The sequence below is a fragment of the Dermochelys coriacea genome, chromosome 3 (assembly GCF_009764565.3).
Source record: "Dermochelys coriacea isolate rDerCor1 chromosome 3, rDerCor1.pri.v4, whole genome shotgun sequence".
In the NCBI taxonomy this organism is placed as follows: Eukaryota; Metazoa; Chordata; order Testudines; family Dermochelyidae; genus Dermochelys; species Dermochelys coriacea.
Window position 1 is genome coordinate 103,278,307 of NC_050070.1, and position 27,614 is coordinate 103,305,920.

A 27,614-nucleotide genomic window follows, 5' to 3' on the forward strand; every position below is an offset into this window, starting at 1 on the left:
GTGGTGCTTTTACCTCTTTTTTCCTTAGATTCATGAAATCTATCATTTCATGATCACTTTTGCCCAAATTACCTTCTACCTATCTTTCTACCTTCAGATTAATAACCACAAAAAATAACTCTTTATCAGAATCAAGCCTAGACTGGCTGCCACTGGATACTTCCTTCACCTTTTTAATAGTCTGTAAAGATATTAATATGTCAGTATGTACGTTATGACTAAATAGTGTAGGGTCATTGACTGGCCAATTTTGAGACAAAGTTTTTTCTGATTTTGATTGCTGTGTGGACAGTGATGGGGGCAGAGTTCAGGTTGTGTGTTTAACCTCAATACGTACATGTTATTGAGTTACTGTGGTTTGACTACAGCTTTTTAAATGGTTTGCCTTTGTGTATGTAAACTTTAAAATGTTCTTAGTTTGACCTGTGTGACCTGTTCTTGCTCTTGGCATTTTATACATGTAGGTGCAAATGGTCTATATTATTCACTTATGACCCGAATAAAAATGTTCTTAGAAAAGAAAATCAGGAAGAAAAAGAAAAGAATTGCCAATTGAATGTATACATTCCTTAATATTGAGCGATTTGGCTTGATTATAAACTCTGTGGGGGGAGGGACCATCTTTTTGTTCTGTGTTTGTATAACATTTAAAGTACAATGGGGTCCAGGTCCACTCCTAAGTGCTATGGTAATAATGATACTAACAATTAATAAAGAATTGATGCTGCCCGCACTAAGTCACCCTTGATTTAGGCCTCCCAAAGCCATCTCTTTGTTCCAATCATCCAAACTGAAAAGTGTTTCATACTGCCCCCACAGTGGGTGAGTTAATAGCGCTTATTGGACCAGCTTCTGTTGATGAAAGTGACAAGCTTTCGAGGTCCACAGAGCTCTTCTTCAGGTCTGGGAAAGGTACTCAGAGTATCACAGCTAAATATAAGGTAGAACAGATAGTTTTGTCCCGACACCATCCTTCAATATATTTTAAAGAACCATCTGTAGTGCAGCAGCATAGAACCCAACAGATTAGAAAAATTGGATGGCACCCTTGAATCAGTTCATTGAAAACTTCGGAAGATGTCAGGTATAGCTGTACTCCATTGCTGTTGTGAAATAGTCATGAAATCATTATTAAAGCAGACAAAGGGGGAGGATTCATGTCTTTTCACACTTAGGAGACTCGCTTAATTAGCTAGTTCCTAGATACGTCACCAGACATTTCTGGAGGTGCACTAGGAGAGAGTGCTTGGAAGGAAGGAGGATTTCTGGTTACTGGGAGTTGGGGTGGAGCAAGTCTCAAACAATCCCTCATAGGTAGCTCCATTCTCTTTCCCCATCCAACCTTCCCAATGTGAACTTCCTTATCCTGCTCACAGCTCTTGGTTGACTGCTGCCTGTGTTTGTGACCAGCAGTGGTAAGGTGGATTACAATGGGGAAATCAGGCTGAGAAGGTAGAGGGATAACCTGGCATAGAGCTGGTAGCATGAGAGAGTAAGGAGGTGGATGAGGAGATTAGGCTGTTGGTCTGTCAGAAAGGAGGAGGTGGTTGGGGATTCTGATGCCTGCAGGAGTATTTAGAATGTCTTCCATATTTAGGGATAAGGATGGTGGGTCTCCTGCTGGTGCGGAGGGGAGTTAAAGTTGAGTCTTCACAGCAATAGAGGATATTGAAATCTGTCTAGCGGACACCCTAACATAGGAAATGAGATATTTTTCACCATAAATTTAAAAAAAAAAAAAAAAAAGCATGACATGACCATTAGTATGGTATTTCAGAAAGCTTACTTTGATGCCTCACTATTTTATATATATGTGCATATTAGTGCATTTAAACCCTCTCTCCATTTCTCAGGAGATTTATTGAAGTTTGTCTTTGGTGAAATCAGAATGTATTTGTGACATCTGCAATTTCCTGTTATGTAAAACTGAAATTGAGAACTGCTCTTCTGCATTTTATGTTTATAGCATGTGCGTATCTTGTGTTTGGGTTGGCATATAATCTGTGTAGAGAGACATTTTTAAAGCTTTTATACCTTCTTTAAAAATTAAACACTGACCTTTTTCCGTGGATTTTTGTATTTTTAGGGGAGTTTGACACAGTACAGAGCCCCTCAACACCGATCAAAGATCTTGATGAGAGAACGTGTCGGAGTTCTGGGTCAAAGTCTCGGGGTAGAGGGCGGAAGAATAATCCATCACCCCCTCCGGACAGTGACTTGGAGGTATGCCCTCTGATAACTGATGAATGGTAAACTGAAGGTAGATTCAGCAAATTAAAGCAGCGGAAACCGTTTTTAAAAAATGGCATGAACCATATGAATCATTAATTGAAAGTACTAGATTTTGAGTAGTTACTTTAAATTTATACAATATGGGGCAGATACAATGTATACCTGTATACACTGAATGTAAGATAAGTGTCAACATAATACATGTGTGCATATTGTCTCTTCCAATTTAATGTGGAATAGGTCTACAAAACAATTTAAGGTTTCTTTGTTCATATTTTTTCTGTTTAACTTCTATTTTGTGTATTATTTAATTTTCTTTTTAAAAATAAGAAAATTCAGATGTATCAATCCAATTATCTACATATTCAGTCTAAAAATATGCATTACAAAAAGGAATGCATAAATATGAGACATCCATATTTGGCCCTAATCCTGCAAACACTTATGGACTATTTTAACTTTACCCCTGTAGGTAGTGTCATTGACTTTAGTAGTTATGCTCCACTATTTGAGAGAGCAAGGCCATAGCAAAGGAATATATCTGCGTAATTTACAAGATGATGTTTTAAAACACGAGTGTCCCAGCAGTGGAGTGATTATATTCTTGTTAACCCTACTTTAGCAGTCTTCTGACAGTGTGACAGAAGAACAGCACTCATTGCATGCATGGTATATTCCAGCACTGGGATCAGAGAAATGTTCTGCACATTTATGTGATGTGCCTCCTCCCACTGTGATACTGGTACTCAATGCTAATATCATTGGACTGCTCCACTCCTTGTGCATGTAGTGCATATCTCCACATATATCACCAGAAGTCAACTTTATCACTTGGCTGTTCCTGCCCCTACATCTATTCTGGAGGGACAGGGTTGACCGTAGCACTTTGCATCAATCTCAGATGCCATAGCTTTTTGTACAGAGGGTAAGGAATTTTATCCTGATTTTGGACAAACTGTCTTTGATTTTTTTGTAGTTTCCCACAAACTTTTTTTTTTTAAATAAGCAGTTGTAATTTTTTACATTTATGGGAAGATTTCCATTTTCCTTTCCTTAGTTTCATTTTCACTGGTAAATTTCAGAAAAAAACAGCCTCTTACCAACACTAAGAAATTTCCCTTAAAAATGAAAACAAAATAAAAAGTTAAAATAAGACATTTTGTCCAAAAATATTATTTAAATTCCTTATTCTGTGTGAATTACTGTGGCATAATAGTAGTTGTGGCATGTAGAACTAGCACCAGGAGTTGATATTATCTCTATTGGAGGAACACACTAAAATCAGTATGAGTTGTACATAAGAATCTGAGAGTAGAATTTATCCTTAAATTAATAGCTCTTTACAACAAAGTAATTGACCCAAAGTATACTGACATCTGTAGTATGTTAAGAGAGGCGAAGTGGATGAAATAATATATTTTATGTACCAGTAAAAGATTCTTTAGTATAGGTTTCAGAGTAGCAGCCGTGTTAGTCTGTATTCGCAAAAAGAAAAGGAGTGCTTGTGGCAATTTGTTATTCTTTAATATGTGACATATTTGAAACCTTGTAAAGGTTATAGAGTAATTAAAAGATTGGAAAGTATTGAAAGGCTTAATGTCCTCCGTGTTTTTATTGATTATTTTAAGGTACACTGTCAATGCTGATTTTCAGAATAAACCTACTCACTTGAGGGCTTATTTAAAGCACAGGACATGACTGATTTGATTTTGGATCATAAATCTTATTTCCTGATTACATACTGATTTTGTCTCCATTTCTGTTTTCAGCGTGTATTTGTTTGGGATTTGGATGAAACGATCATCGTTTTCCATTCGCTGCTTACAGGATCCTATGCACAAAAATATGGCAAAGTATGTGACTCATGAATTCCATAATAGATTCAGACTACTGATACACTTGGCATTTTTACTGTGCTTTTCATCTTCAGTGTGCCTTACAAAACTTAATTAACATTCATATGCCCTTGTGAGGGAGGGAAGTGGGAAACTGACTGGGAAACTGAGGTACAAAAGTTGTGATTTATCCAAATGGAGCAGCCAAGGGGACAGATGAGGTGCCTACCCTTAGATAAGATGTGAGGTCCAATAGAGGTAGAGTTGCTGAGGTAGGTGCTATAGCTGTAAGGAGGAGGCTTCATTGAGGTGGAGGTGCTGAGATTTCTGGTGCAGCTGTAAAAAGCTGGTGCAAATGGGTACTAGATTTGGGGGGAAAGGGGAACTAACTGGTGAATTTGGAAGCAGGGCAGGGAAAGGGAATGAGTAAACTGGATGATGAAAAAGGAAACAGAACTGATGAATTTGCAGGGAAAGGAAAACGTTAAGTCAGAGTAAATGGGTGGTAGGCAGACCTGTCTAACCTTCCGCTTTAGGGTGGAGGCTCTGGGTTTATGATGTACTCTCTAACACCTCAGCTTTCCTGGTGAGTCGCTGGTATTCTTGGATGGCTGTTGCGTTGGGCAAGGCCAACACCAAGGCCAACAATGGCTGAAACATCCTCTGCTGCGAATCAGTTACTACTTTCATTGTACACAACTACTCCCCTCTCTGCCACTGAGAAATCCAAAGGTTGCTGGAGAAGAAGCCCAGAACAGGGAGCAATGAGCAGGCAGCAGTGAAAGGAGAGAGAGGGAGAAGCAACCCAAAATTACTAGCAACAGGAATTTCCTCACCTACTGAGCAAGGAACATGCATGAAGTACATTTTAATACAGATTTTCTTGAGGGTTTTTGCTGCACTGACATTGGCAGGGCTGATGGCAGAATGAATGCTGATGATTTGGGTGGGGATGGCAGCTGAGAAGATAGAGAAGTCCATGAATTGCAGGGTGGCATGGTTATGTGGTGTGTATAAGAAATAAGTGTGGGACTGTGTGAGAGCGGGAGAGAGAAAAAGTGACAGGTGTGAAGCATGTTTCTGTTAACGAAAAAAAGGAGGGAAGAGAGTTTGGTGTTAATGCTCATGTGGAGGTGTTTGCAGGAGCATGTGCACAGATATGTGTATTTGGAGATACAAGTAGTTGTTTTTCCTGGTGTTTATGAAAAGGGTGGGCTAGTACATTTTTGTCTGTCATGGAAATTCACCAGCTCAGTTTTGGAATGCTAAAATAAGATTAGCTATTCGGCTCTGGTACAAATGACACTTGTTTTACACCTTCACAGTGCCTAATCAGTGCATGTTGTACTATTTTGCCACTTATATTACCATACATCCTACACACTCTTCTAATGCTATTTTTACAAAAAATATAATTCCATTCACTTTGACAAAAATTACTCCTTTTTTTATATCTCTATAAGTGAGAGAAGAATCAAACCAAACATGCAACTTACATCATTTATGTCACCATTGAATGTGGCCCACAGACCTTCATGGGAGTTGCTGTATTTGGCCCAATGATTCAGTTACTTGTCATTTTAATCCAAGTGTGCTTGCGGTCTTTTGGATGGTATAACTATTCTGATGAAGGTTTTTTCTCCATCTCCGATATTAACAATTAAGAAATTATTTATCCTTGTTGGTGCAAAGCTTTTTAAATTGAAATATGTTACAGAGCTATCAATCCTTTCTGGGTAACTTTGAAAACTATTCTAGCGATAGCTGTGCAGAGATATCTTCTTGGTTTCCTTCTCTCTCCTTTTTTTGTCTCTTTTTCTTTCCTACTCCCCACCCTCCATATCTGCAGGGACATTTAAATGAAAACAGCATCACTGCTTTGTAAAAACTCATCTTCTCCTGCAATTTATTCCCCCTCAAAAGCCAGAATATGTGATAATGACTAATTACAGCAACCAGTTGTGATATCAGATAGAGATTATGAATTTATTTCCATAGGTCAGGAGTAACTCGAGTGAAAGTGAAATGAATTGATATATGCTACTGAGATTAGAATCAGGATCCAAGATTTCAAGTGATGATGAACCAAAAGAGAGGATTTCTTAAATAAAAGAGATCCTGTTTTCATACTGCTAGACATAGTAAAATAAAAATCATAAGGATACAGAATCATTCCCAGAGTAAATTAAGAAATGGCAGATACTTTCTTTTCTAGAGTAGTTTCTTCCTAGTATTATGGTAAACATATTTAGGATGATGATGTATCATTGAGACTCAAATATGTAGTAAATTCTTGTCTGATATTTTATATGTTGCTGCATATATTCTTTTTTTATATGGAGGAAGGATGGTTCAGTGGTTAGGGCACTAGACTGAGGCTTGTGAGACTGCAGTTCAATTCCTTGCCCTGCCACAGTCTTCCTGTGTAACCTTGGGCAAATCACTTAGCCTCACTGTGCCTCAGATCACAATCTGTAAAATGGGAATAATCATCCCTACCTTGAAGAGGTGTTGTGAGGGTGAATACATTAAAGATAATGAGGTACTTATATGGCCTCTATTACCATAATATCTAAGTACCTAAAATCTAGTTATATTTCATTGTTTCAAAAAACATCTTGGGCATTGATCCTTTCTTGTGATTGTGCTGCTCCAGTGGCACAAAGTTGGTTTAAGACCAGTTTGAACAGCCAGTGGTATAGAATCATAGCGGTGAATCCTACACCTTCCCCTATATTGTCTCCTAGTATTGGGGGCAGCACAGCTCCCAACCTGTGCCGTGATGTGTGGCTTTAAACCGTCGGAGTACTTTACCCTGTGTCCCCTGATTCTCAGCTCTTTTTGTAAATATGTTTTTTTCTGTATATTTTGTTGTCATGTTGTTTATTAAACAAATTTTCTCCCAAAAGAGAAAAGACGCGATAACATGAAACAGAAGGATAAGGGTCTCTCAATATGTTTTTCAGGGTTTTGTAAATGTTAGTGAGTGATTAGCATGGTGCTGCTACAAATAGGGAGAGAGCATTTTATGGTGAACAGAGTGGTCAAATTGCATTTTCAAGGTGTGAAATTCTGGGATTATGCATCCGATGAAGTGAGCTGTAGCTCACGAAAGCTTATGCTCAAATAAATTTGTTAGTCTCTAAGGTGCCACAAGCACTCCTTTTCTTTCTGGGATTATACTGATACTTAGATGGACCATTTTCCAGGGTTTCACCTTTGTTCTACTATTCTAACATTTATACAGACACTCTGAATGTACAGATGGATATATATACACACCCTCAACTATTCCCCATCAAAACACAGACCTGCCATCTCTTGTCCTTCTCTTTGCCCTATTTCTTGCTGTGACCTGGGGGAAACAAAATATCTATCTTTTAGGCCTTACTGCTCTAATGTCATTGTGTCTGTGAATGGAAATGCAGCACAGAGTGGAGAGCTGACTTAGCTCAGTGTCACAGTCAGACTGGCAAACTGTTCGTATGCAAGGCCGGTACACAGCCATAGAGGGACCAGCAGATTAAAAATTCTTCTTTTAAATCTCACCCTCCTTTCCCACAGGCAGTAGCCTAAGGGCGAAGAGAACGGTGATCCTGATCTCATTTTGGACTTCTAGTGGGACTGCATCATAGAAATCTAGAACTGGAAGGGACCTCAATAGTTCATCTAGCCCAGTCCCCTGCGCTGAGCCAGGACTAAGTAGTATATAGACTGTCCCTTACTGGTGTAATATAAATAATACTGTAGTAGCATTAACAAACTGTGACAGATTGAATGAAGATTTTTTTAACATGAGCAAGATTGTAAGTGTCTCATTAAAATATATGGCAAATTGCTTCTTCAGGGGAGGGAGCCAACTGAAAGAATAGCTTGCAGTTTTCCCCTGAAGGAAGAGAGGCTTTGTATGTCAGAGTTTGATCAGTGCAGAGCTACAAGATATTAATTAAAAACCCCAAAGTGATTAAGTGATTTTGTCTGATTTTTTTTATTGGACTTTCCAGAGTTAATTATTTTATGTTATCTAAACATGTCTGTCTCTCAGCTTGTAAGGTTACTTTGCTCATCTCATTTGTTGATGCTCTTCATGCACCATAAAATTAGTACACTTCTATTTTTAATTATTTACTGCAGTAGCAAATTATGATCATTGGTATCTGAGCTGTTCGGTTATGACCTGTGTGGCTGAGGATGATTTTTGCAGCTGAGCACCAGTTGGCACATAGAGTTTTCTACAATGCTAAACTCTTAAATAAGGATTTGTTGATGTGACAGGACATATGTTAGGAGACTGTCATCATCTGTTACATTTTATGAGGTACATTCCTGTTCTCTTATTAACAATATATATTCTTCTTTCTACAATGTCCCAGGGATTTCTCACTGTTTTGGAGCTGATTAAGCTGTACCCAACGTGGTAAAATCATTTATTTCTTTAAAGTCAATCCAAAGGGCAAAGATTTTCCAAAAATACCACAAGTCAAAGTTCAGGCTGGTAAAAAGGAATGACTGCCTTTCATGGCACTGCAGAGGGAAAAGTCTTAGTTCTCCAAATTTGAATGTGTGTTACTGATGATTCAGGATGATGTTTTCAACAGACTTAAAAATAAGTGCAAAATTTGACAGTACAATTGAACAGACAAACCCAACAGTGTATTTTAAAAGAAAAGTCAAAATTCTACTCTATGGTAAAAGTGTACGGAACTTTTTTATCAAGTAGATAAGTACTGTGACAATTTGAGTCAGATGTAAGCTAGTGCCAAAATATATTCTGCTTTTTCTGACAATTTTCCGATTTTTCTGATCTACCTACATCTTTTAGTTGTTTCCAGTTAATCGCTCCTTTTTATTATTATTATTCAGTGTACAAGGGGCTCAGGGGATTGATGATTGTTGGGGCCCTACCAAATTCACAGTCCATTTTGATCAATTTCACAGTCTTGGGATTTTTTTAAAGTCAGTCTCAGTTTCAGATGTTTACATCTGAAGTTTCATGGTGTTGTAACCATGGGGGTCCTGACCCAAAAGGGGTCATGGGATTTCACCCTTACTTTTGCACTGCAGCTGGTGGTGGACACTGCCTTCAGAGCTGGGTGGCCAGAGAGCAGTGGGGTCACAGGGCATAGGGAGGTTGTTACTTGGGGTAGGAGGCAAGGCTAGCCTTACAGCTGGGCAACTGCCCGGGGTGCTGTGGTTCTCCCCCAACCTACCCCCCCACCACCAGTCCAAGGTTCCTTTAACACCTGAATGCTGGGCCCGGAGCCAGGAAAGGGCAAAGCTGGGGATGTCCCAGCTGGGGCCTCCTACCGCAGATGGAGACCAGTGCATTAGTCCCTGCCAAGCTGGGGAGGGACAGGACTTCCTGCAGGGACCACTCCCAGGGCCAAGTCAGACCGACCTCTGGGAACCTCCCGTTGCTGCAGGAAGCTCTGTGGGTGTGCTGCCTTCAGAGCTTCCTGCAGCCGGGGGGAAGTTCCCAGAGGTAGATCTGACCTGGCCCTGGGAGTGGCCCCGGCAAGGCAAAAGGAAGTCCCATCCCTCCCCAGCACAGCTGGGACAAGCAGCTGGAGCCCGGCACATAGTAGGAGCCTCGCTCCCCTACAATAGCCAGATTTTATGGGGGCAATCAGATTTCACAGTCCATAATGTGTTTTTCATGGCCGTGAATTTGGTTGGACCCTAGTGTTCTGGTTCAAATTTGGCCAGCCTTGTTTGTGATTGAAACCTGTCAGCTGTTTTGATGGCATATGATAACAAGTTGGTGGTATCTTAGAGGACAAATGCTCACACCAGAAAAAATCACCACCAGTATTAACACTTCATGATCACCCTTTGATGACAGTCTCTGAAGAGAGCCCAAAAATAGAGAGTGGCCCATGAAGACCAAGCTATCCTCTTACTCTCAGTGATTGTCCGTCCGGGTCAGAGTTGAGTCACATTAGCTGAGAGGTACAAGGATACTTGTTACTACCCTCGCTATACCATCTCCCAGCTGTCACCTTTCACCAGCACTAATATACTTTAAAAAGATCATTCAGCTGCATTGATTGTTTCCTGTATTTTGGTCAGATGTCTCAGGACCTCTCATTTTGCTCTTATACTCTCTTGATGTCACCCCCCTACTTTCATCCAAAAAGTGCGAGACAGGAACTCCCTGTGGAGTCCAGCAACAGCGCACTCTCTTCCTCTTCTCCAGCATCCATAACACCCTCCCAGAATGAGTCTCCCCAAAAAGAGGGAGTTGGACTTAAACCTGAGGCTCCCACCTGACACTAGGAGTGCCATTAGGCCAGCAACATTATCATTTAACACTAACATTTCCACTTGTGAGGCAAATGTTTTCCAAGGGACAGTACTATTCCTATTAAGTTCAGCAATACTGCCCTTTTATAGGTGTGTTCTCACACTATTGTTCAAGTTTTTTATGTTGATTTATATATAACTAGAGAAAATAATATGAAAATAGTTTGTTTTCATTGTATTTGAATACAATAAATAAAAGGATTCAGTGAGCATTTCTTGCCAACACCTGCTCTTCCTGGTGGTATTGAACAGTATGCTGCACTAAAGAAACTAAGAAGTTTGGACTTTATCTGGGACCCTATCATGATTCTCTCCTCCTCAAAACATATAAATATTGGTTCTGCTGAGATATTTTTACTTAGTCTCCTAGGAGGCATTCCAGTGATGGCTCAATCTAGCACAGAAGTCCAGACAGTCTGGCTCCAATTTATACCCTCTACTAACGTAACTAAAAGCATTGGTATTTTTGCTATAGAGAAGTGCTGTAGCTGATCTGGACTCCATTGAATACTAGTAATATCTGGCTACAGAGGATGCCTGTAAAGGCCAAAAGGCTGCTGCTATTGTTTTTTTTTAATTCATCTGTGGAAAGTTACCAAATTTTTTAATAATAATTTTTTTATATGTGGAGTAATGCAGAGTATATTAGCAAAAGTTCAGTCTGCCTCATTAAATTTCTTTTATAGCTACATTGTGTATCACTACTGTGGGTGTCTCTTTGCTTCTTTCCTCAAATTTCTTGCTCTCTTTTCCATATTTTTCTCTTGTCCTGTTTTAGTTTGTACTCTAGTATCTAAGTCTGTGTCCTCAGATACAAGTTAAGAGACAAAGTGAAGATTAGGCTATTCCTCCACATTTTGAAACCCTTTGATTAAGCTGACCAAAGTATGTGAGAGTGCTTCTTACCCCCTTCCTTCCTCCCATTTGTGTGGAAAGTACTGGAACTTGGTCTCTACTGTTTGTTAAAAAGTGCATTATGGAATTTGGCAAATTTGGTTAAGGAGGCCAGATTTTCTCCTGAAGAACTCAGTAAATATACCTTGACAGAATTTCATTATTCTGAGATCAAAAACTGAATATATGAGAAGCTGAAGTATCTTAATTTTGTTTTTACTTTTTATTATGTATACCAAAATGCTACATATTATTCTATGCAGTGGTGTTGTAGCCATGTCAGTCCCAGGATAGTAGAGAGTGGGTTATAGATTGTTGTAATAAGCCATAAATCTGGTGTCTGTATTCAGTCCATGATTTTTTAGTGTCTAGCAACCTTATGCTCCCAGGCTTGTCTTTTGAAAATGTTGTACAGGTTTCCTTTGAGGATGCGGACTGAGGGGTCAGAAATGATCGCTTTGTGAAAAGTGTTCGCCACAGATGATAGGATGGTTTTGTATGTTGTTATTTTCTTCTGAGTTCATTTGAGAATATAGTTATTATCTGGTATCACCCACATAGTTGCTATTGGGGCATTTAGGTCATTGGATGAGGTACACCACATGTTGTGACAGGCATGTGTCATTTATATCTTTCAATTACACTATTTTTTCTCTCTTCCAGTAAAATGTAACTGGAATATTGTGTTAAAAACAACTGGATTATGATGCAGTCATTTACAGTGTATTTCCACAATTAAGTGGAATCTCATGCACTGCTACAGACTAGGGACTAAGTGGCTAGGCAGCAGTTCTGCAGAAAAGGACCTAGGGGTTACAGTGGATGAGAAGCTGGATATGAGTCAACAGTGTGCCCTAGTTGCCAAGAAAGCTAACATCATTTTGGACTGTATAAGTAGGAGCATTGCCAGCAGATCGAGGGACGTGATCATTCCCCTTTATTCGGCATTGGTGAGGCCTCATCTGGAGTACTGTGTCCAGTTTTGGGCCCCACACTACAAGAAGTATGTGGAAAAATTGGAAAGCGTCCAGCGGAGGGCAACAAGAATGATTAGGGGGCTGGAGCACATGATTTATGAGGAGAGGCTGAGGGAACTACGATTGTTTAGTCTGCGGAAGAGAAGAATGAGGGGGGATTTGATAGCTGCTTTCAACTACCTGAAACGGGGTTCTAAAGAGGATGGATCTAGACTGTTCTCAGTGGTAGCAGATGACAGAACAAGGAGTATTGGTCTCAAGTTGCAGTGGGGGAGGTTTAGGTTGGATATTAGGAAAAACTTTTTCACTCTGAGGATGGTGAAACACTGGAATGGGTTACCTAGGGAGGTGGTGGAATCTCCTTCCTTTGAGGTTTTTAAGGCCTGGTTTGACAAAGCCCTGGCTGGGATGATTTAGCAGGCGATTGGTCCTGCTTTGAGCAGGGGGTTGGACTAGATGATCTCCTGAGGGCCCTTCCAAGCCTGAGATTCTATGAAGTCCAGTTCCATCTAGAAAAGAGAAAACAAATGAAAAGAGCTAAGACCCCTATCTTGCAAGCAATGTTCCTAACTTTACTCACATGAGTAGGCCCATTGACAGCAATGATATTACATATGTGAGTAAAGTTATGCATGGGCATAAGGATCTGCAGGATTGGGGTCAATCAGCATACTGCAGAAATAAGAGTTATGAATTTCATATTTAAGGGGGGGCAATTCTCTTAACATTCACTGAAAAGGATTTCAAGTGGTTAGAGAAGAAAACTAGATGTTGTCTCATGTATCTAGCCAGTTGGTTCTTTTCTAAAACTACTAGTCTATGTCATGATGATGGTTAACATCCAGTGGTTATTCCTTGTAGACAGCATGGCCTAGTGAGGAAGACACGGATCTATCATCTCTCAGCTCAGGATTCTGTCCCCAGCTCTCCTATAAAGATCTCATGTAACCTTTGGTAAATCACTGAACCCATGATTCTCAATCACCTCCTCTGGAAAATATACCTGTGCACTTCCTGCACTTTTCACCCAAGTACTCTCGATGCCAAATGGGCATTTTAGTGGAGAATTCAGGAAGAAGCCATTTTATAAGGTTCTAGAGTTTCCTTTTCTTTTAGAAAAATAGACAATATGAAAATATTGACGTTGAATAGTGAAGTTGACAGAGAATTTGGTCTCATTTTCAACTAATGACAATTTGTTAAACACTTCACTCTTCTTGCTCTTGAAATCTGCTTCTTGCCTGGGCCAGTGCCAAAATATGTCTGTTTCAAATTTTCCCATTCGGTTTTAAGTGCTTCAGAGCAGGAAAAAGTTTTTACTCTGTGTTTGCAAAGTGCCTACCGCAATGGTGGCCTGGTTCTGATTGGCAAAATCTTTGTTCATAACATAAATAAATGATGATTTGTGGTTTAGAGTGATTCTGCTGACAGAGGGATACAAAACATTACATTATTTCTAAAGACAGCAATTTTAAGTCTTTTAACCTCAAAGTACTTAATTTACTAAAAAATTTCAGAAAACTCTGTAGCTGTCAGCGAGTGAAATGTGGATTTTTTTTTAAATTACAAGAGGATCAGATCAGCCTTATAATGGGAGTATGGTGGCAGCCTAAACTATGGAGAGTCTAACTCGTGTCTATAATAAACCACAAACAGCTGCAGACCGTGTCCAGCAACAGGCATTTACAACTTGAATTAAAGGAAGAGCTCTGTTAGCTGTGAGTTACAAAAAGACCTTTATGTGTTTTCCTGGTACTGTTGGTCTCCCAGTGAGTAATGCCACAGAGTACATGAGATTGGCTAAGAGCCTACAGTGAAAGGGGACTGGATCAGCATTTGTTGGGGGCATGAATTACAAACATAGAGGGAGAGTTTGGAATTTGGTCAGGTGAGTGCCTGCAGTGAAAGGAGGATAGATAGTGAGGTTGTGTGGGAGGAAGAACAGGTGTTCAGTTGGAGTAGTTGTGAATTAGGCCAGGAAGTGTTTTTGGAGTAGCAGAAGGTGTGGGAAGAGAACTGGTATTGGAAAAATCCATAGGTGGGATGAAGGCTATTTCTCTAAAGTGAAACTTGTTTGGGGGATGGGTGAAGATTCAGACTAGTTTTTGTTTTGTCATAAGGCGTAGACATTAGAAAATGAAAAGACGTTTTAAGTCATCTCTCCCTTGCACCATATAGCATTATTCCATACAATACAATAGCTAGTGAGTTTTTTCAGTTTTAAATGTCCTCACTAAAGAGGCTTCTGACACTTAATTTGAGAGACTATTATGCAGTCAAATGTTGGGAAGATTTTTCTGATCCAAAATGAATGACTATGGTGTAATGGATGGTGTAGCAAACTGGATGTCAGAGGATGTGTTTTCTGTTCCTGGCTATGTCACTGACTCACTGTGAATGTGGACAAGTCACTTAACTTCTCTGTGCCTCATAACAGGTTTCAGAGTAGCAGCCGTGTTAGTCCGTATTCGCAAAAAAGAAAAGGAGTTCTTGTGGCACTTTAGAGACTAACAAATTTATTTGAGCATAAGCTTTCGTGAGCTACAGCTCACTTCATCGGATGCATTTGGTGGAAAATACAGTGGGGAGATTTACATACACACACAGAGAACATGAAACAATGGGTTTTATCATACACACTGTAAGGAGAGTGATCACTTAAGATGAGCTATTACCAGCTCCTTTTACCGGTACTCCTTTTCTGTGCCTTAGTTTCTCTGTCTGTAAAAGGGGAATAAAGATCTGACCACACCTTTGTACAATGCTTTGGGGTCCTTGGATGAAAAATGTAAACTATTCTTATTAAAATAAATATTTCCTTTACTAAATTCATCTTATGACTTCTAATGAGCAATTCTCCTCGTTGGTACAGCTGTAAATAATTTAGTTAGACTTCAATATTTCACCTTCTGCAAATATGTAAATAGTTATGTTTCTCCTCAGCCATAGGTTAGCCAATCAATATTTATCTTTTTAAACAGTTTTTCATAAAATAATCCTTTCAGCATCCCAAGCGTTTTGCTGTTAGTCTGTGAACTCCCTTCAACGCATCAATCCCTAATCGTAACTTTATAGTAAAAGGTTCATACCCAGAGAATTTTAGAGAAATTACTGCAGAATGTTGGCATACGTCAACTTTTGAATAACTGCTACCTGAATGAATTGTAATTAAATATCTAACCTAATTTTTCATTTTCTAAGGATCCACCAATGGCAGTGACCCTGGGCCTGCGAATGGAAGAAATGATTTTTAATCTTGCTGATACACATTTATTTTTTAATGACTTGGAGGTAAGAATCTACAGAATGTAACATTGACTGTTTCATCCCAGAACATGACATTAAAGGTTTCCTACCTATTAGTATTTCTTACACATAGCAATATGGACATTACTCTGGGTTTGATCCTACTCGCTGAACAATCACAGGCAGTCATACTGCAATAATTTCTACATCATCGGAGTACTTACATGAAGAGTGGGGACATCCTCAATATGTCACCTCTATCCCCTGCAACAGTTCTTTTCACTGTAGCTGTTTAAGTCAGCAGATTTTGCTGCATCTGCAATGTTCTCATGAGAAGGAACCCATTTGTCTCCCACCTCTTCTTTCTCAGCTTAAGTAGTCCCTTTTTGCCTCTAAAAGACCTTGTCTGAACAGAAGAGTTTGAAGTCCTCTCTTTAAAGTCCTCCTTTGTTGCCTGCCTCTTGGCTTTCCCATATTCTCAGGGTAAAGAGAGCTACCCTTCCTTTTCAAGGGAAGAAGGAGAGATTTCATTATTCTTCTCAGACTCTCATCAGTGAGTTTTGATGATAGTAATGACAGACTTTTAGTCATGAACAGGCAATCTGGACATAATCATCATTCATGTCTCTAAAGAAATAGAAATTGAGAACCAACCCTAAAGTGCCTCCAGATCTCCAATTTCAAAACCTTGCCCTTAAAATAAGAAAACTCCGGTGCAAATTTTCTTTTCCCATTCTCACTCTCTGAAGAGCATTGTGGGTTTATGGTTGAAGACTCCAGACAAGAAAGGCACGTCAGTACCTTTATACAGTATACAGTTGTACATAGTATAAAAGGAAAAAATCCCTATGTCTGTTTCATTATTAAAATATTCTATTTCCTTCCCCTCAGCCAATAAATAACAGATAGACTTTGCTAAATCCTGTTCAGAAGCTTCTGGATTCCCTTCAGATTTATTTTTGGTCCAAAAGAAAAAACTGGGAGTTTTCAGACTTTCAGACTTCAGAGTTTTCAGTATGTCGTCTGTTTAGTCAGACAAGCTATAATCAGGTTAATGAACCTCAGTCTCCTATGTCAGGTGTCTCTCAAGGGAGGTGCAAATCCTTATTCACCCATCCATTTCAAATTCTTCCACTTATGAGTTGGCCTTTAACATGTTTAATTCATAGTCCTTAACCCTGCATGTCTTCTCCTCGCAAAATGTATTCAACAGATCAAAGTATCTGCTCCTGGAGGCAAGTGCCCATCTCATGTTTTTCATCTGGTTGTTTCTCCAATTCCCAGCCTCTTTGTGCCATGCACAGACATGCTTCAGCGAATCATCACCTAGTCCAAGTGTTCTTCCTCATGGTCTGAGATCACAAGGAAGTGTCAATGCAATCAGTCATGCTATTACTCAAGTCATGCTCTCCTCCCTCTGGTTATAGCTGGCAGACCACCAGGGATCACTCACCTGTTAGGGTCACCATAGATCCCCTGCTAAAGTATCAACTATTTGATAACCAGAGCCATCAGCAATACTGTTTAAGCATTGTGGTCCACTCATGGAGTCTAGTTCTCTTATTATGGAATGTGACAACCTCACAATTGTCAGTTTTTTTTCTGAATAGGCAAACAAGACTTTTCAGATCTGCTTCTAATTTGGATCAGAATACCTTCCCCATGTAGACATTTTTACCACCCGTTGCAATCAAAATTGACAAGGTTTTGCTTCAAATTCTGAGAGAAAGGAACCTGATGGATGGATGTATTTTCCTTCCATTGGGGCAGGGACTCCCTTAATCGGCACTTCCCTTTGTTCCACAGCCAATAGGGAAATCAAGAAGTACCAAGCTGATGATGTCTTCATTGCCCTTCGCTGACCTCATTGTCTCTGGTTCTTCCAAAGTCACAAAATAACAGTGTCCCAAGCTCAGATCATTCCCCTTACCTTCAACCTTTTGTCCCAAGACCTGTTCTTCACCTGAGCTTTATCTCCTTTCTCCAGCAGTATGAAATCTGAGAAGTGAAACCCTGGCTATTCCTCAGCTAGTGCGTGTTTTATTGCAGTCTAAGTGAGATATCACTTGACCATGCAAAAGCATTTGGTGAATATTCTCTTTCTGGTGCCCCACAGCAAGGGATAGATTCTAAATCAATTTTTCAAAGCATTGCTTAGTTTTCTTTGTAATGAACCTTTGCCCTGGCATGCTCAGATTTCAAGTGGCAGTCGTAAGAACCCTAAGTTCCTCATTAGCATGTGTCCAGGTTTCTTCAAGCTTGTGCTGAGTTCAAGGCACCAGTAAGCTCCCTCTTCCAAAGTGGAACTTCACCTTGATTCTATAATGGCTTTGTTTTTTCTCTTTGAGCCATTTGCTGAAGCTTCACTTTGTTTTCATTCTCACTATGAAAGTTGTCTTCTTTGTAGATATCGTGTCAGTTTATAGATTTAGCAAATGGGGCAATTTCCATGCAGAAATACTACCTCCTGATTTTTCCTAATAAGGTTCTTTTAACACCTTACCCTATAAGTCATTCTCAGACTCCTTTTGGCGTTTGGCCTGAATCAAAACATTTTCCCATAGATTGCAAAGTTTCTTTTGGGATGTAGATGAAGCTTTTTGTCCAAGAATCTAGCATTCCAATGAGATTAGTTTAAGCCAAATTTCTTGAATGTCTGTACACAATTAAGTATTTTCTAGCCTCAACACTATTGCAAAACCAACTGTTTGTATTACAAGGTAGGGCCAAAAAAAGTTTCCAAGACCTCTGTTTTGAAATATATCAGAAGGCCAACAGGACTCTCCACCTTTCCTGAAGTCACAACTTGGGAAAATCCGTGTCCGCCTCGGAGTTAGTAAGGATCTGGACAACATATGCAAAAGTCTGCGGGATGGCCACTTGGGAATCCCTTTACCTGTGGAGGGAATCTCTCAGCTCTCAAGATTTTTAATAGTGCTCCTTGATTAGGGAATTTAGATCTTCACAATGACTGGCCAATCTGCTGTTCCTCCTTTCTAAAAGCTCTACTAGGGTTCTGTTTTATTCTTTTCCCCTTCCCTCTTGAGTTGAGTACAGTTGTGGTTGGATACATTGGGTTATGCAGGATGTTCTAAAATCAGTCACTCTTGGTTTAGCCCAGTCTCCTTTAGTCATTCCTTCCACAAGCTCCGCTGTCCAACATCTCTGACTCTCAACATGCTTTGTGTCCTAGGTTTTATGCCCTGGGTAGCATTAGCCAAGAAGAGTACATCTGTCTCGGATGGGGAGACGTTCTCAGATATAATTGGGTCTTGAGTTGTTGATGATCTTAAACATCAAGACCAAGGCCTTCAATTGGCATTAGAGGTAGTGAAATGGGAGGCAGTGGAGGGGCAGAGCACCAGTTTTCTCATCAGATGAAGAGCTGAGCCACCATGTTATGCCTGAGCTGGAGCTGCTTTATTCCTGTCATCTTCATCCCTAAATATAGCGCATGATAGTAATACAGTCTGGAGGTGATCAATGTGTGGATTACATGCCCATCTACTTGTGATGCTACCTTTAGTCACCAGGTCCTCCAAGATGTTCTCTTAACCTTTTTTATCCTTTTCCCTCTTGTTCGATGCAGCCACTACTTGCCAACTGCTAGTAATAACATCCAGATTATTGGATATTACTACCTGCAAAATCTGCTCCCTATTTGTTGTCTTGTAATTTCCAGAAGTTCCCATGCATTCAGGTATTCCTCTGGAACCTAGTAACCAATGTTCTAGTCAGTAAAGCTTCTGCTATTATTTGAGGCTGGGTTTTACTTTTCTCCAGCAGTTTCATTCTTGAAGTATAAATTTTAGGTAGCTCGAAAAGTATCATTTGGGACCATAGTTGGTAGCCTTGCCTTATATACAGTGGCTGCATGCTCTAGAAAATTCTTGCAGCAGAGCCATGTTAGACTGCTTAGAGGGTGGGGCCAGCCCAGTAGTAATGATTGGATTAGTGGCAATTACATTCATTAGAAAACTGTTGTACGGGTAAGGAATACAATTATATATCGTCCTACACAAATATTAAGTCTAAGGATTACTGAAAAATTTTGGTAGAAAGTAATTCAGTTCTATTGCTTTCCCCACCACCATAAATACATGCACTAAAATCAGTGTCTACAAATATTAATAATAGTAATTGGGACTTAGGTCCTGTATGTGTGCAGCAGTAAAATAGCCTATTGCTATTTATTGTAGTTTTATCATAAGTTGTGGGAAATCCAAATTCATATAGTTTAAAGAAATATACATACGTAATATTGGTTTAGAGAGTAAGAAGGGTAATGGGATATGAAGAATCTGTAAATTTATTTCTTTCTCATGTTGAAATGAAAAAAAAATCAACCTATGCTATTTTTTCTTTCATATAAAAGAGGGGAAAAGTTCAGGTAGCAGTTTAAATAAGCCTGAAAACTTGGCAGGCAGTTCAGTCCAGTTTTAATAGAGACTGAGGCATGTACATGAAATGTGTGGTTCTGTACATCCTGAAAATGTGTAGTGCTGAATATCTGCAGTATAATAGCATTTTTGTTTTCAGTGCAGTGAGTCACTGTTTTTACTGGATAATGAAATTACTATCCATTCCAAGAGGATAATTTTTATGGACAATTTGTAGGCTCTGCACTTTCAGTAAAATTTTCAAGCTCTAAAAATTCCTATAGGTAATTAACTGCATTGAGGTGTTATTTAAATAAATATTACTGCAAACAAAATTCAGTTATTGTACCTGGACTAATTCACACACAGTAATAGAAAATATATTTTATCTTTCTTAGTTTTGAACTTGCACAGCCAGTGACCCACTGTGACTTGAGTGTAGCCAGTACTGTAGCTGTTATGAAAGGTATTTTACCTTAAAATTCAAATTAACAGAGAGCTTCCCCCCTCCCCCCATTTCTATCCCATCTTTCCTATAAACAAGTTACAATCTCCTAATGTTGTGCAACATGCTCATTGTTTCCACTGGTAATAGGAGGGAACTGACTAAAATCTGTACAAAATTTCTGGACTTGGCTTTATGATGAACTTGAACATTTTTGGTATGAAAGTTTATCCAAATTTTACAAATACTTTGGTCTAGTGTGACTTTAAAAAGAATAGAATAGAAAGAGCACATGAGTCCACTCTAAGGTCTCCTTTGTAAGTGTTCGATAATGCACCAAAGAAAGAAGCAAGTAACAATGCTCCCATAGCTCTGAAACAATTGGTTAAGAGGGTGAGCCATAGACTCAGTGAGGAGGGGGAATTGGAAAACCACATGTATTTTGATCCTATGGAAACTGAAAAACCCTCCTGCAGAGACCAGCAGCAAGGAAGTCCGAAAACTGCATGCTCTTGAACCCTCTTTCTTTCCTCCCCATAAATTGATGAATTTGGATCTGCCTTTCAAGTTGTAAGACAAAAATTCGAAGTAGAAGAAAAAGCCTGAGCCTTTGCCACCCACTCTTATTCAATTTTGCTGATAATTTCATTAAGTCAGTCTCTGGAATTTTAGATGTTGGTTATGTGCCAATTATTGGGTCTATTCCAAACAAAACTATTTTCTAGTACTAAAATGTACTCTAACTCCAGTACTCATTATAAAATAGCTGAACAGTTAAACAAAATTCAAACAGCTATACACACTCATTTTTATTCGTGCATACTTTGTGTATCCCTCATTTCCCCACCACATACAAACTCACAGAGTCAGATACCTTTACACCCTTGACTAATATGTTACTCTGTGAGCAATCCCACTGAAATCAGTGGAGTTGCTCTAGAGTATGATGACTGCTTAACATTAGTAAAGATATCAGAATCTTTCCCAATGCAATATGGAGTCTGATTCTAGCATGCCCAAGATCAGCTGTGTGCTATATCCACCACTGGCACTTCTCCATAGGCACAAACAATAGTGAGGGCAAGAGAGCAAGAAAACACTTTTTTCCCCCTTCCCCCTCCCCCCATTTTCATAGAAAAACCTTTGTTTAAGGCTCTGAATTCCAATAGCGTTTTGCTAGTTCCTGTCAGAACCAGGAAGTCCAGAGGTCCACACAAAAATAAACTGAAAGTTGTGGGTCACCTGAACTTTTTAAAATGCCAAAAAAAGTTCTGTTTAGAGTGGGTTGTTTTTTTATTTTACCAGCATCAGTTTGTGCAAACCTACTATTTTTCCCAGTGTCCATATTTATATTCTATAATATTCTGCACCCTGCGGTAATCCCATCTCATTTAGAGAGAGAAAAAAATGCATTGTATTACTCCCAAGGAGAGAATAGTCCTTGAACCCAAGGAGCTCTTACACTTCTATGGTAATTACATGACGGGGTTAAGCCAAACAAATAGATTTTGGCTGCTAGTTCTTTTGGGTATATTACAGAATGATAAATCATAAATACAACTATTAAAATTATGTTGTCTGCACTAATTTTGTCCACAAATTGGTTCTAAAGTCGAATCTGACTTTAACAGGCTTACTTTGCATGGGAAAAAAATCATGTTAACATGATATTAAGGCAATAAAGTGTTGGACAAAAAATTCTTATGAAAATTCTAAAAATTACATCTCTAATTAGATGTCCTGCCTTCCTGGTTTAAATTCTCAATTTTCAATGCATATATTCTGAAATTTCTCCTTTCTTGAGATTTTAAATTTTCTTAGCAGTTGTACTAGACTGAGCTTTGAGACTTCTAAAATGTGCACATCTTCACTGGTGATTTTGTTTGACGATGACTGGGAGAGTTTGTCATTTAAGGGTATGCAGTTCTGTAAGTGTAAAATGTAACTATCCATGCAGGACTTGTGCACACATTCACTGAGAGTATTTTCTTGTGATCCCACATTCACCTCTTTTTCGCCGTAACTCTAAACAATGGAAAAACCTTAATAAAAAAAACCAGCGCCTGAATAAAGAAAAAGTTCTTTTTAAATTATACATTTTCTCTTTATGTTCCATACTTCCTGTTTTTTTTTTCTGGGACTGGATGTAGTCAAATACTACAGGACAGGCTGTTTCTGTGGTTTTTTTTCAGCCCAGCTGAAACCAGGAAGTAGTGGAGCCCTCAAGAGCTTGATTTTGTGAGGTTTCCAAACCAAAGAGGTTTGGGTAAGTTCAGATAAGACTTGGATAAGCATCCAGACTTTTGGAGGCTTAACAGAAATGATAGATCTTTGACATTTGTCCATTACTAGCTTTTATATAGAATGGAGAACAATGGTCTGAACTGATTTTTGAAATGCTGGGTTAACACACATCTTACCAACGCATTGGAGAGAGACTAGGACAGGGTTTTTTAAAAGAAATTCTGTCTAAAATCACATTGAAGTACCTTATAACTTTCTTTGGCGACTCCATTTTAACTCTTAATTTGAATAGTGTCTGAGGAGTTGAAATTTCTTTTGTTTTGAAAGAAAAGTTTATCATGATTGAGTGTGTAGACACTGCCATCTTCTGGCACAATCAATGCTACACAGAGGTTGTTTCATTAATGCCTGTACTAAAGACATAATGCATCCGATGAAGTGAGCTGTAGCTCACGAAAGCTTATGCTCTAATAAATTTGTTAGTCTCTAAGGTGCCACAAGTACTGCTTTTCTTATTGGGAAGTATTAACACATACATGAACCTTTAAAACAAGTTATCTTTTTACTTTAATTTTTTAATAGGAATGTGATCAAGTTCATATAGATGATGTTTCTTCTGATGACAATGGGCAAGACCTAAGGTAAGATATACTCTCTTTCAAAATTTTATTTTTTGCAAGATTAAAAAAGTTAATTTTACAGGAATAAATTGTATTTATTTTTAATATATTTTGGGTGTTTGCAGTACCTACAGTTTTGCAACTGATGGCTTCCATGCAGCTGCAAGTAGTGCAAACCTTTGTCTGCCAACAGGTGTAAGAGGAGGGGTTGACTGGATGAGGAAGCTGGCTTTCCGTTACAGAAGAGTAAAAGAATTGTATAATACTTACAAGAACAACATAGGAGGTAAGGTTAGGACAAGTTGAAATATTATGAAGTTACAGTTGAAGACATTACTGTATGGTTATGGTAATTAAGTAATGCTACCTTACTATATCCTTGGAAACTCCACAGTGGAATTAGTGCTATTAAAATGTAATATAAATGACCAGTCCAGAGTTGTGCAAGATACCCTGCCATTAAGAGTGACTGCTAGAATTTTGCTTCTAAGGGACGAAGAGGGAGACCCTGGAGAATTGTGGTAGCAGCATACTTAGAGTGAAATTCTGGCCCAATTGATGTCAATGGCAAAATTCCAGTTGAGTTCAGTGGGGCCAGAATGTCATCCTTCAGTCACAGTTCCCACTGACTTACTGGCTGTTCCAACCACCTACAATATTTTTAGGAGAGAGGCCAGGTGTCCTTCTGCTTCCTCCCCGCTGGTGCCTTCATGCTGAGTCTGACTGGCCTATTCCCCCATCCTGCTCTTTTGGTGGGCTGGGTGGTAGCCACACTCTCTTCCATATCCCATTGAAGAAGTCCACTGGCAGCCAGCTAGGTCAGTCCACTGCATGCTGCAGCTTTGAAGCCAGAAAAGCTCTTCTAGTCCTGCTGCTGTGCCCTTTCATAAACTCTGTAGCAGACTCCCCGACCTGCAAGTTAACAGTCAGCGTCTGATCTCTCACAAGATGATGGCTTCACACTCTTGGGCATCCAAGTGCCAGTAATAGAAGCAGTATTGAAAGAGTCTTTGAGTTCTACTGCTGCAAAAGAAGGCTGAATGAACACAGAGGATTCCTCCTGTAAGATTTAGAGGGCCAGCCAGCCCCAATCTGAAGAGCCCTGAGGGATATAGATCAATCATCCACCCCAAGAAGACATGGTCTTCTCTCCATTCCCCTGTTCCAGACACGATTGAGTGGGAGACCCCAGGCCTGTGTGATGCTGAGGGTCCCAATGAAGCTCTCAACTATTGTAACAAGACTGACTTCATTTGAGGCTCATTTAGAGAGGAGCCTAAACTCAAAACTCACCTGTGAACAAAAATATGTAGGTTTGGCACTGTTTAGAACCAAGTCCCACTGTCAGAAATGGGAATAATGAATTAGGATGATTTGGACAATGAGTTTTAGGCACCATAGTAAACATTTCACTGAGAATTAGACTGATGTATATCTTCGCATTTTTATTATTGAAGAGTATTTACTTACAGAAAAATTAAGCAGTAAGAGCATTGTAGGTGGTGATTGTTGCATGTCTTGAGACCAAGTGGCTTAAAATACCTGAGAAATTAATGATATCCCAAGAAATTATCCTGTCCAGAGTGTCATATTACTATTATGAAATGGAATTTTATACATTAAAAATACAGGAACAAACTGACCTACAGATTTACTGGACATTCATACAAAAGCTTCCTACTGTGTCGAGAATTCTAAAGGTGCTGTATTCCATTTTCAAAAATGGGTTACTGAGCCACTGTGCAAGAACCTAAAGTAAACAGGATGGTTGTAATAGCAGGTATTAGTATAAGGGTGGAGTCCATCTACCTAGTGTATTCTGTATGTATTTTTCTTTTCCCCCCACAAACATTGTTTATGCTTTGATTATCTAATGTATTCCACCCTTTGTGGCCAATTCACACATGCATCCTGCTGCCTCCAACTTTTGTAACATTATTTTTTCCTCGCATTGTGGTCTTGTTGACAGAGAAACAGAAAACCTGACTGGGCTAAGTTATGGTCAGGAGTGTTCTGCCCTTCACATCTAAAGGGACTACAAAGAGGTTGGAGGGAGGCTTTTATAGTTTATATGAGACATGATTAAAGGAAGGATGACATAGTCTACAAATACTTCAAGGCTGCAACAGCTTCACATACCAAGGTTGGATAGAAATTGTTTAGGGTCCATAACTAGAAGTAATGAGATAGATAATTGGGGTTGCATTTTGGTAGGATGTATGGTATTAGGCTGTGGATAATCTTGCAACAGAAGTGGTGATAGTCTAATTGCTTTGGGGAAAGTACTAGAAAATGTACTGTAGGGAAGAAACTCACACACACACACAACTGGGTATCTAAGCTGGTTATTAATGAGAGCTCAGGTGTCTTTCAAACAAAATTATTTAAGTCCTAGAATCTTAAACATCCCCATTACAGTGTGGAGAAGTAAAACCCCAATCCAGTCATCACTGAAGTCAGTGGGAGTCTATCCATTGACTTCAGTGGATGAATTTTATCAAGCCTTAAAAGTAGAATTCAAAATAGGTTAAATTACTGCAAAATCTGCATGTTCCAGCTAAAGCACAGTTTAATTTGTTTGTTTTTCCTTACTCATTTATATATAAGGTCTCCTTGGCCCTGCTAAAAGAGATGCGTGGCTGCAGTTAAGAGCAGAGATTGAAGCTCTGACCGACTCCTGGTTGACAAATGCACTTAAATCATTATCAATTATTAGCACTAGGTATGTACTTGTGTATATTGTAAGAACATTAATATTAATTTATTTTATATTAAAAATACAAGTGCCACAGCAGAATAGCCTTCATAAGTAACCCTATAGTAAATCTGTGAAGTGGAGGGGTGAAACTCTTAAGTTAACAGATTTCAGTTCTTTAGATGTACATTAAAGGGACACTTACAGTTAATGTGAGCCTAAAATGGACTTCACCTTTAAATTATGTCCTCTAAATTAAAAATCTCTCTATCTTGTGTTTCTGCATAGTGTCTGCTTGTAGTGGTATCCGAGCACTGCACAACATTAGAGCACAAAAGCCCAGAACTCAAAGGTCTCTGTCCATTCCTGCAGAGATAATTATCACTCTGGGGGTACGTCTACACTGCAGTGTGAGACCAGAGTTCAAACTTGGGCTCATGCCTAACCCGCCTTCCACCAACACACAAATTGCTCTGACCCAAGGTCTTAGGGCACCATAGGGGTAGAAGGACCAAGCCAGGAGCGAGGGTTCAAGCCATATTGCTTGCAGTGTAGACACAGCCCTTGGATTTATGCTTTGGGAGTCCACCCATAGTGTCCCACAGGTTGACTTTCTTTGTTCTGTAGACAGTCAAGTTTGGAGGACAGTCAAGTTTTCACACACTACACAATGAACAAAAGGCTAAGGCAACCACATTTTGGGATGGCTCTAGGAAGTCTGGGATATGCGTGGTTGTACTCAGACTGCACAGTGTGTTGTAGACACTGGAGCCCCAGATTGGGACTGAAGGTTCAACAATTCCTAATCTGGGGTTCCAAATTATTGTAGATGCTCAAGCCCTAGGTTAACAAATCCAGGATCTGCGAACTCATGTGCTATTAACCCTGGGCTTACATTGAAATATAAACATGCCCTGAGTGGATATGCAAGTTTTTTTTAGAGCAACTGTCTGTTTAACCAAAGTAATTAAAACCCAGCATTCCTACCCCTAAGAAATAAAAATAACCTTCATTGCTGGTTCTCCAACAATGATATTCACAGAGCAGTACCCATTCCCTCTGAGCTAATCAGTACTGCAAGTGCAAAACCATGGAAATGAACAACATGGAGCCACATTGTCTTCCATTTCAAGAGTAACATGGTTGAGAGATGAATTGGTGTTAAGGAAAAAGAACAAAATGAACAACTATTTTAAACATCTACATGTTTTTAATAAACAGCAGCTAAACTGGAAAACTGTTTTTAGCAGTATCTAATGAAAGAAAAAAATAGAAGTACAAATAATTTGTGCATGTGTGTTTGACACCATACTACTTATTTCTAAAACTATCATCCACACAGTATTCAAAAATGGCATTGTCATTTAAGCAATAATGGCTTGCTGGAAATTTGTTACCATTTACGTAAAGACCAGTCAGAGATGTTTAAATAATTGTCAAGTATTTCGTGAGTACTGTACATTTATCAATCCTCACAATATATCTGAGGTAGATGGGTATTAGCTCCATTTTACTGAGCAGGAAGCTGAGACATAATGAGATTACATCACTTGCCAGAGGTCCCACGTTAAGTCTGTAGAAGAGCCAGAATTAGAACCCACAAGTTCCTGGTCCATGTTAACACCAGTAGGCTACATTAGTGTTCAAGCCCTTCCTTATCTGACCTTGTACTAGTGTTAAATTCCATTTCTGGTTGTACAGTTGCTGCCATCTGAACTCCTCAAAGCCAGACTGAAGTAGCTGA

At 39.2% G+C, this 27,614-nt stretch overlaps 1 protein-coding gene across 15 annotated transcripts in view; it reads left to right on the forward strand.

Annotated features, from left to right (window-relative positions):
* Positions 1-27,614, forward strand: part of EYA4 (EYA transcriptional coactivator and phosphatase 4) — a 231,677-nt gene that overhangs the window by 195,865 nt on the left and 8,198 nt on the right. For all 15 annotated transcript variants that reach the window (XM_043511003.1, XM_043511000.1, XM_043510994.1 and 12 more), the window contains 6 exons: positions 2,087-2,223; positions 4,002-4,085; positions 15,443-15,532; positions 23,138-23,196; positions 23,301-23,461; positions 25,783-25,897. In XM_043511003.1, the coding sequence (XP_043366938.1) occupies positions 2,087-2,223; positions 4,002-4,085; positions 15,443-15,532; positions 23,138-23,196; positions 23,301-23,461; positions 25,783-25,897 (646 nt within the window). The remainder of the gene's footprint in view (positions 1-2,086; positions 2,224-4,001; positions 4,086-15,442; positions 15,533-23,137; positions 23,197-23,300; positions 23,462-25,782; positions 25,898-27,614) is intronic.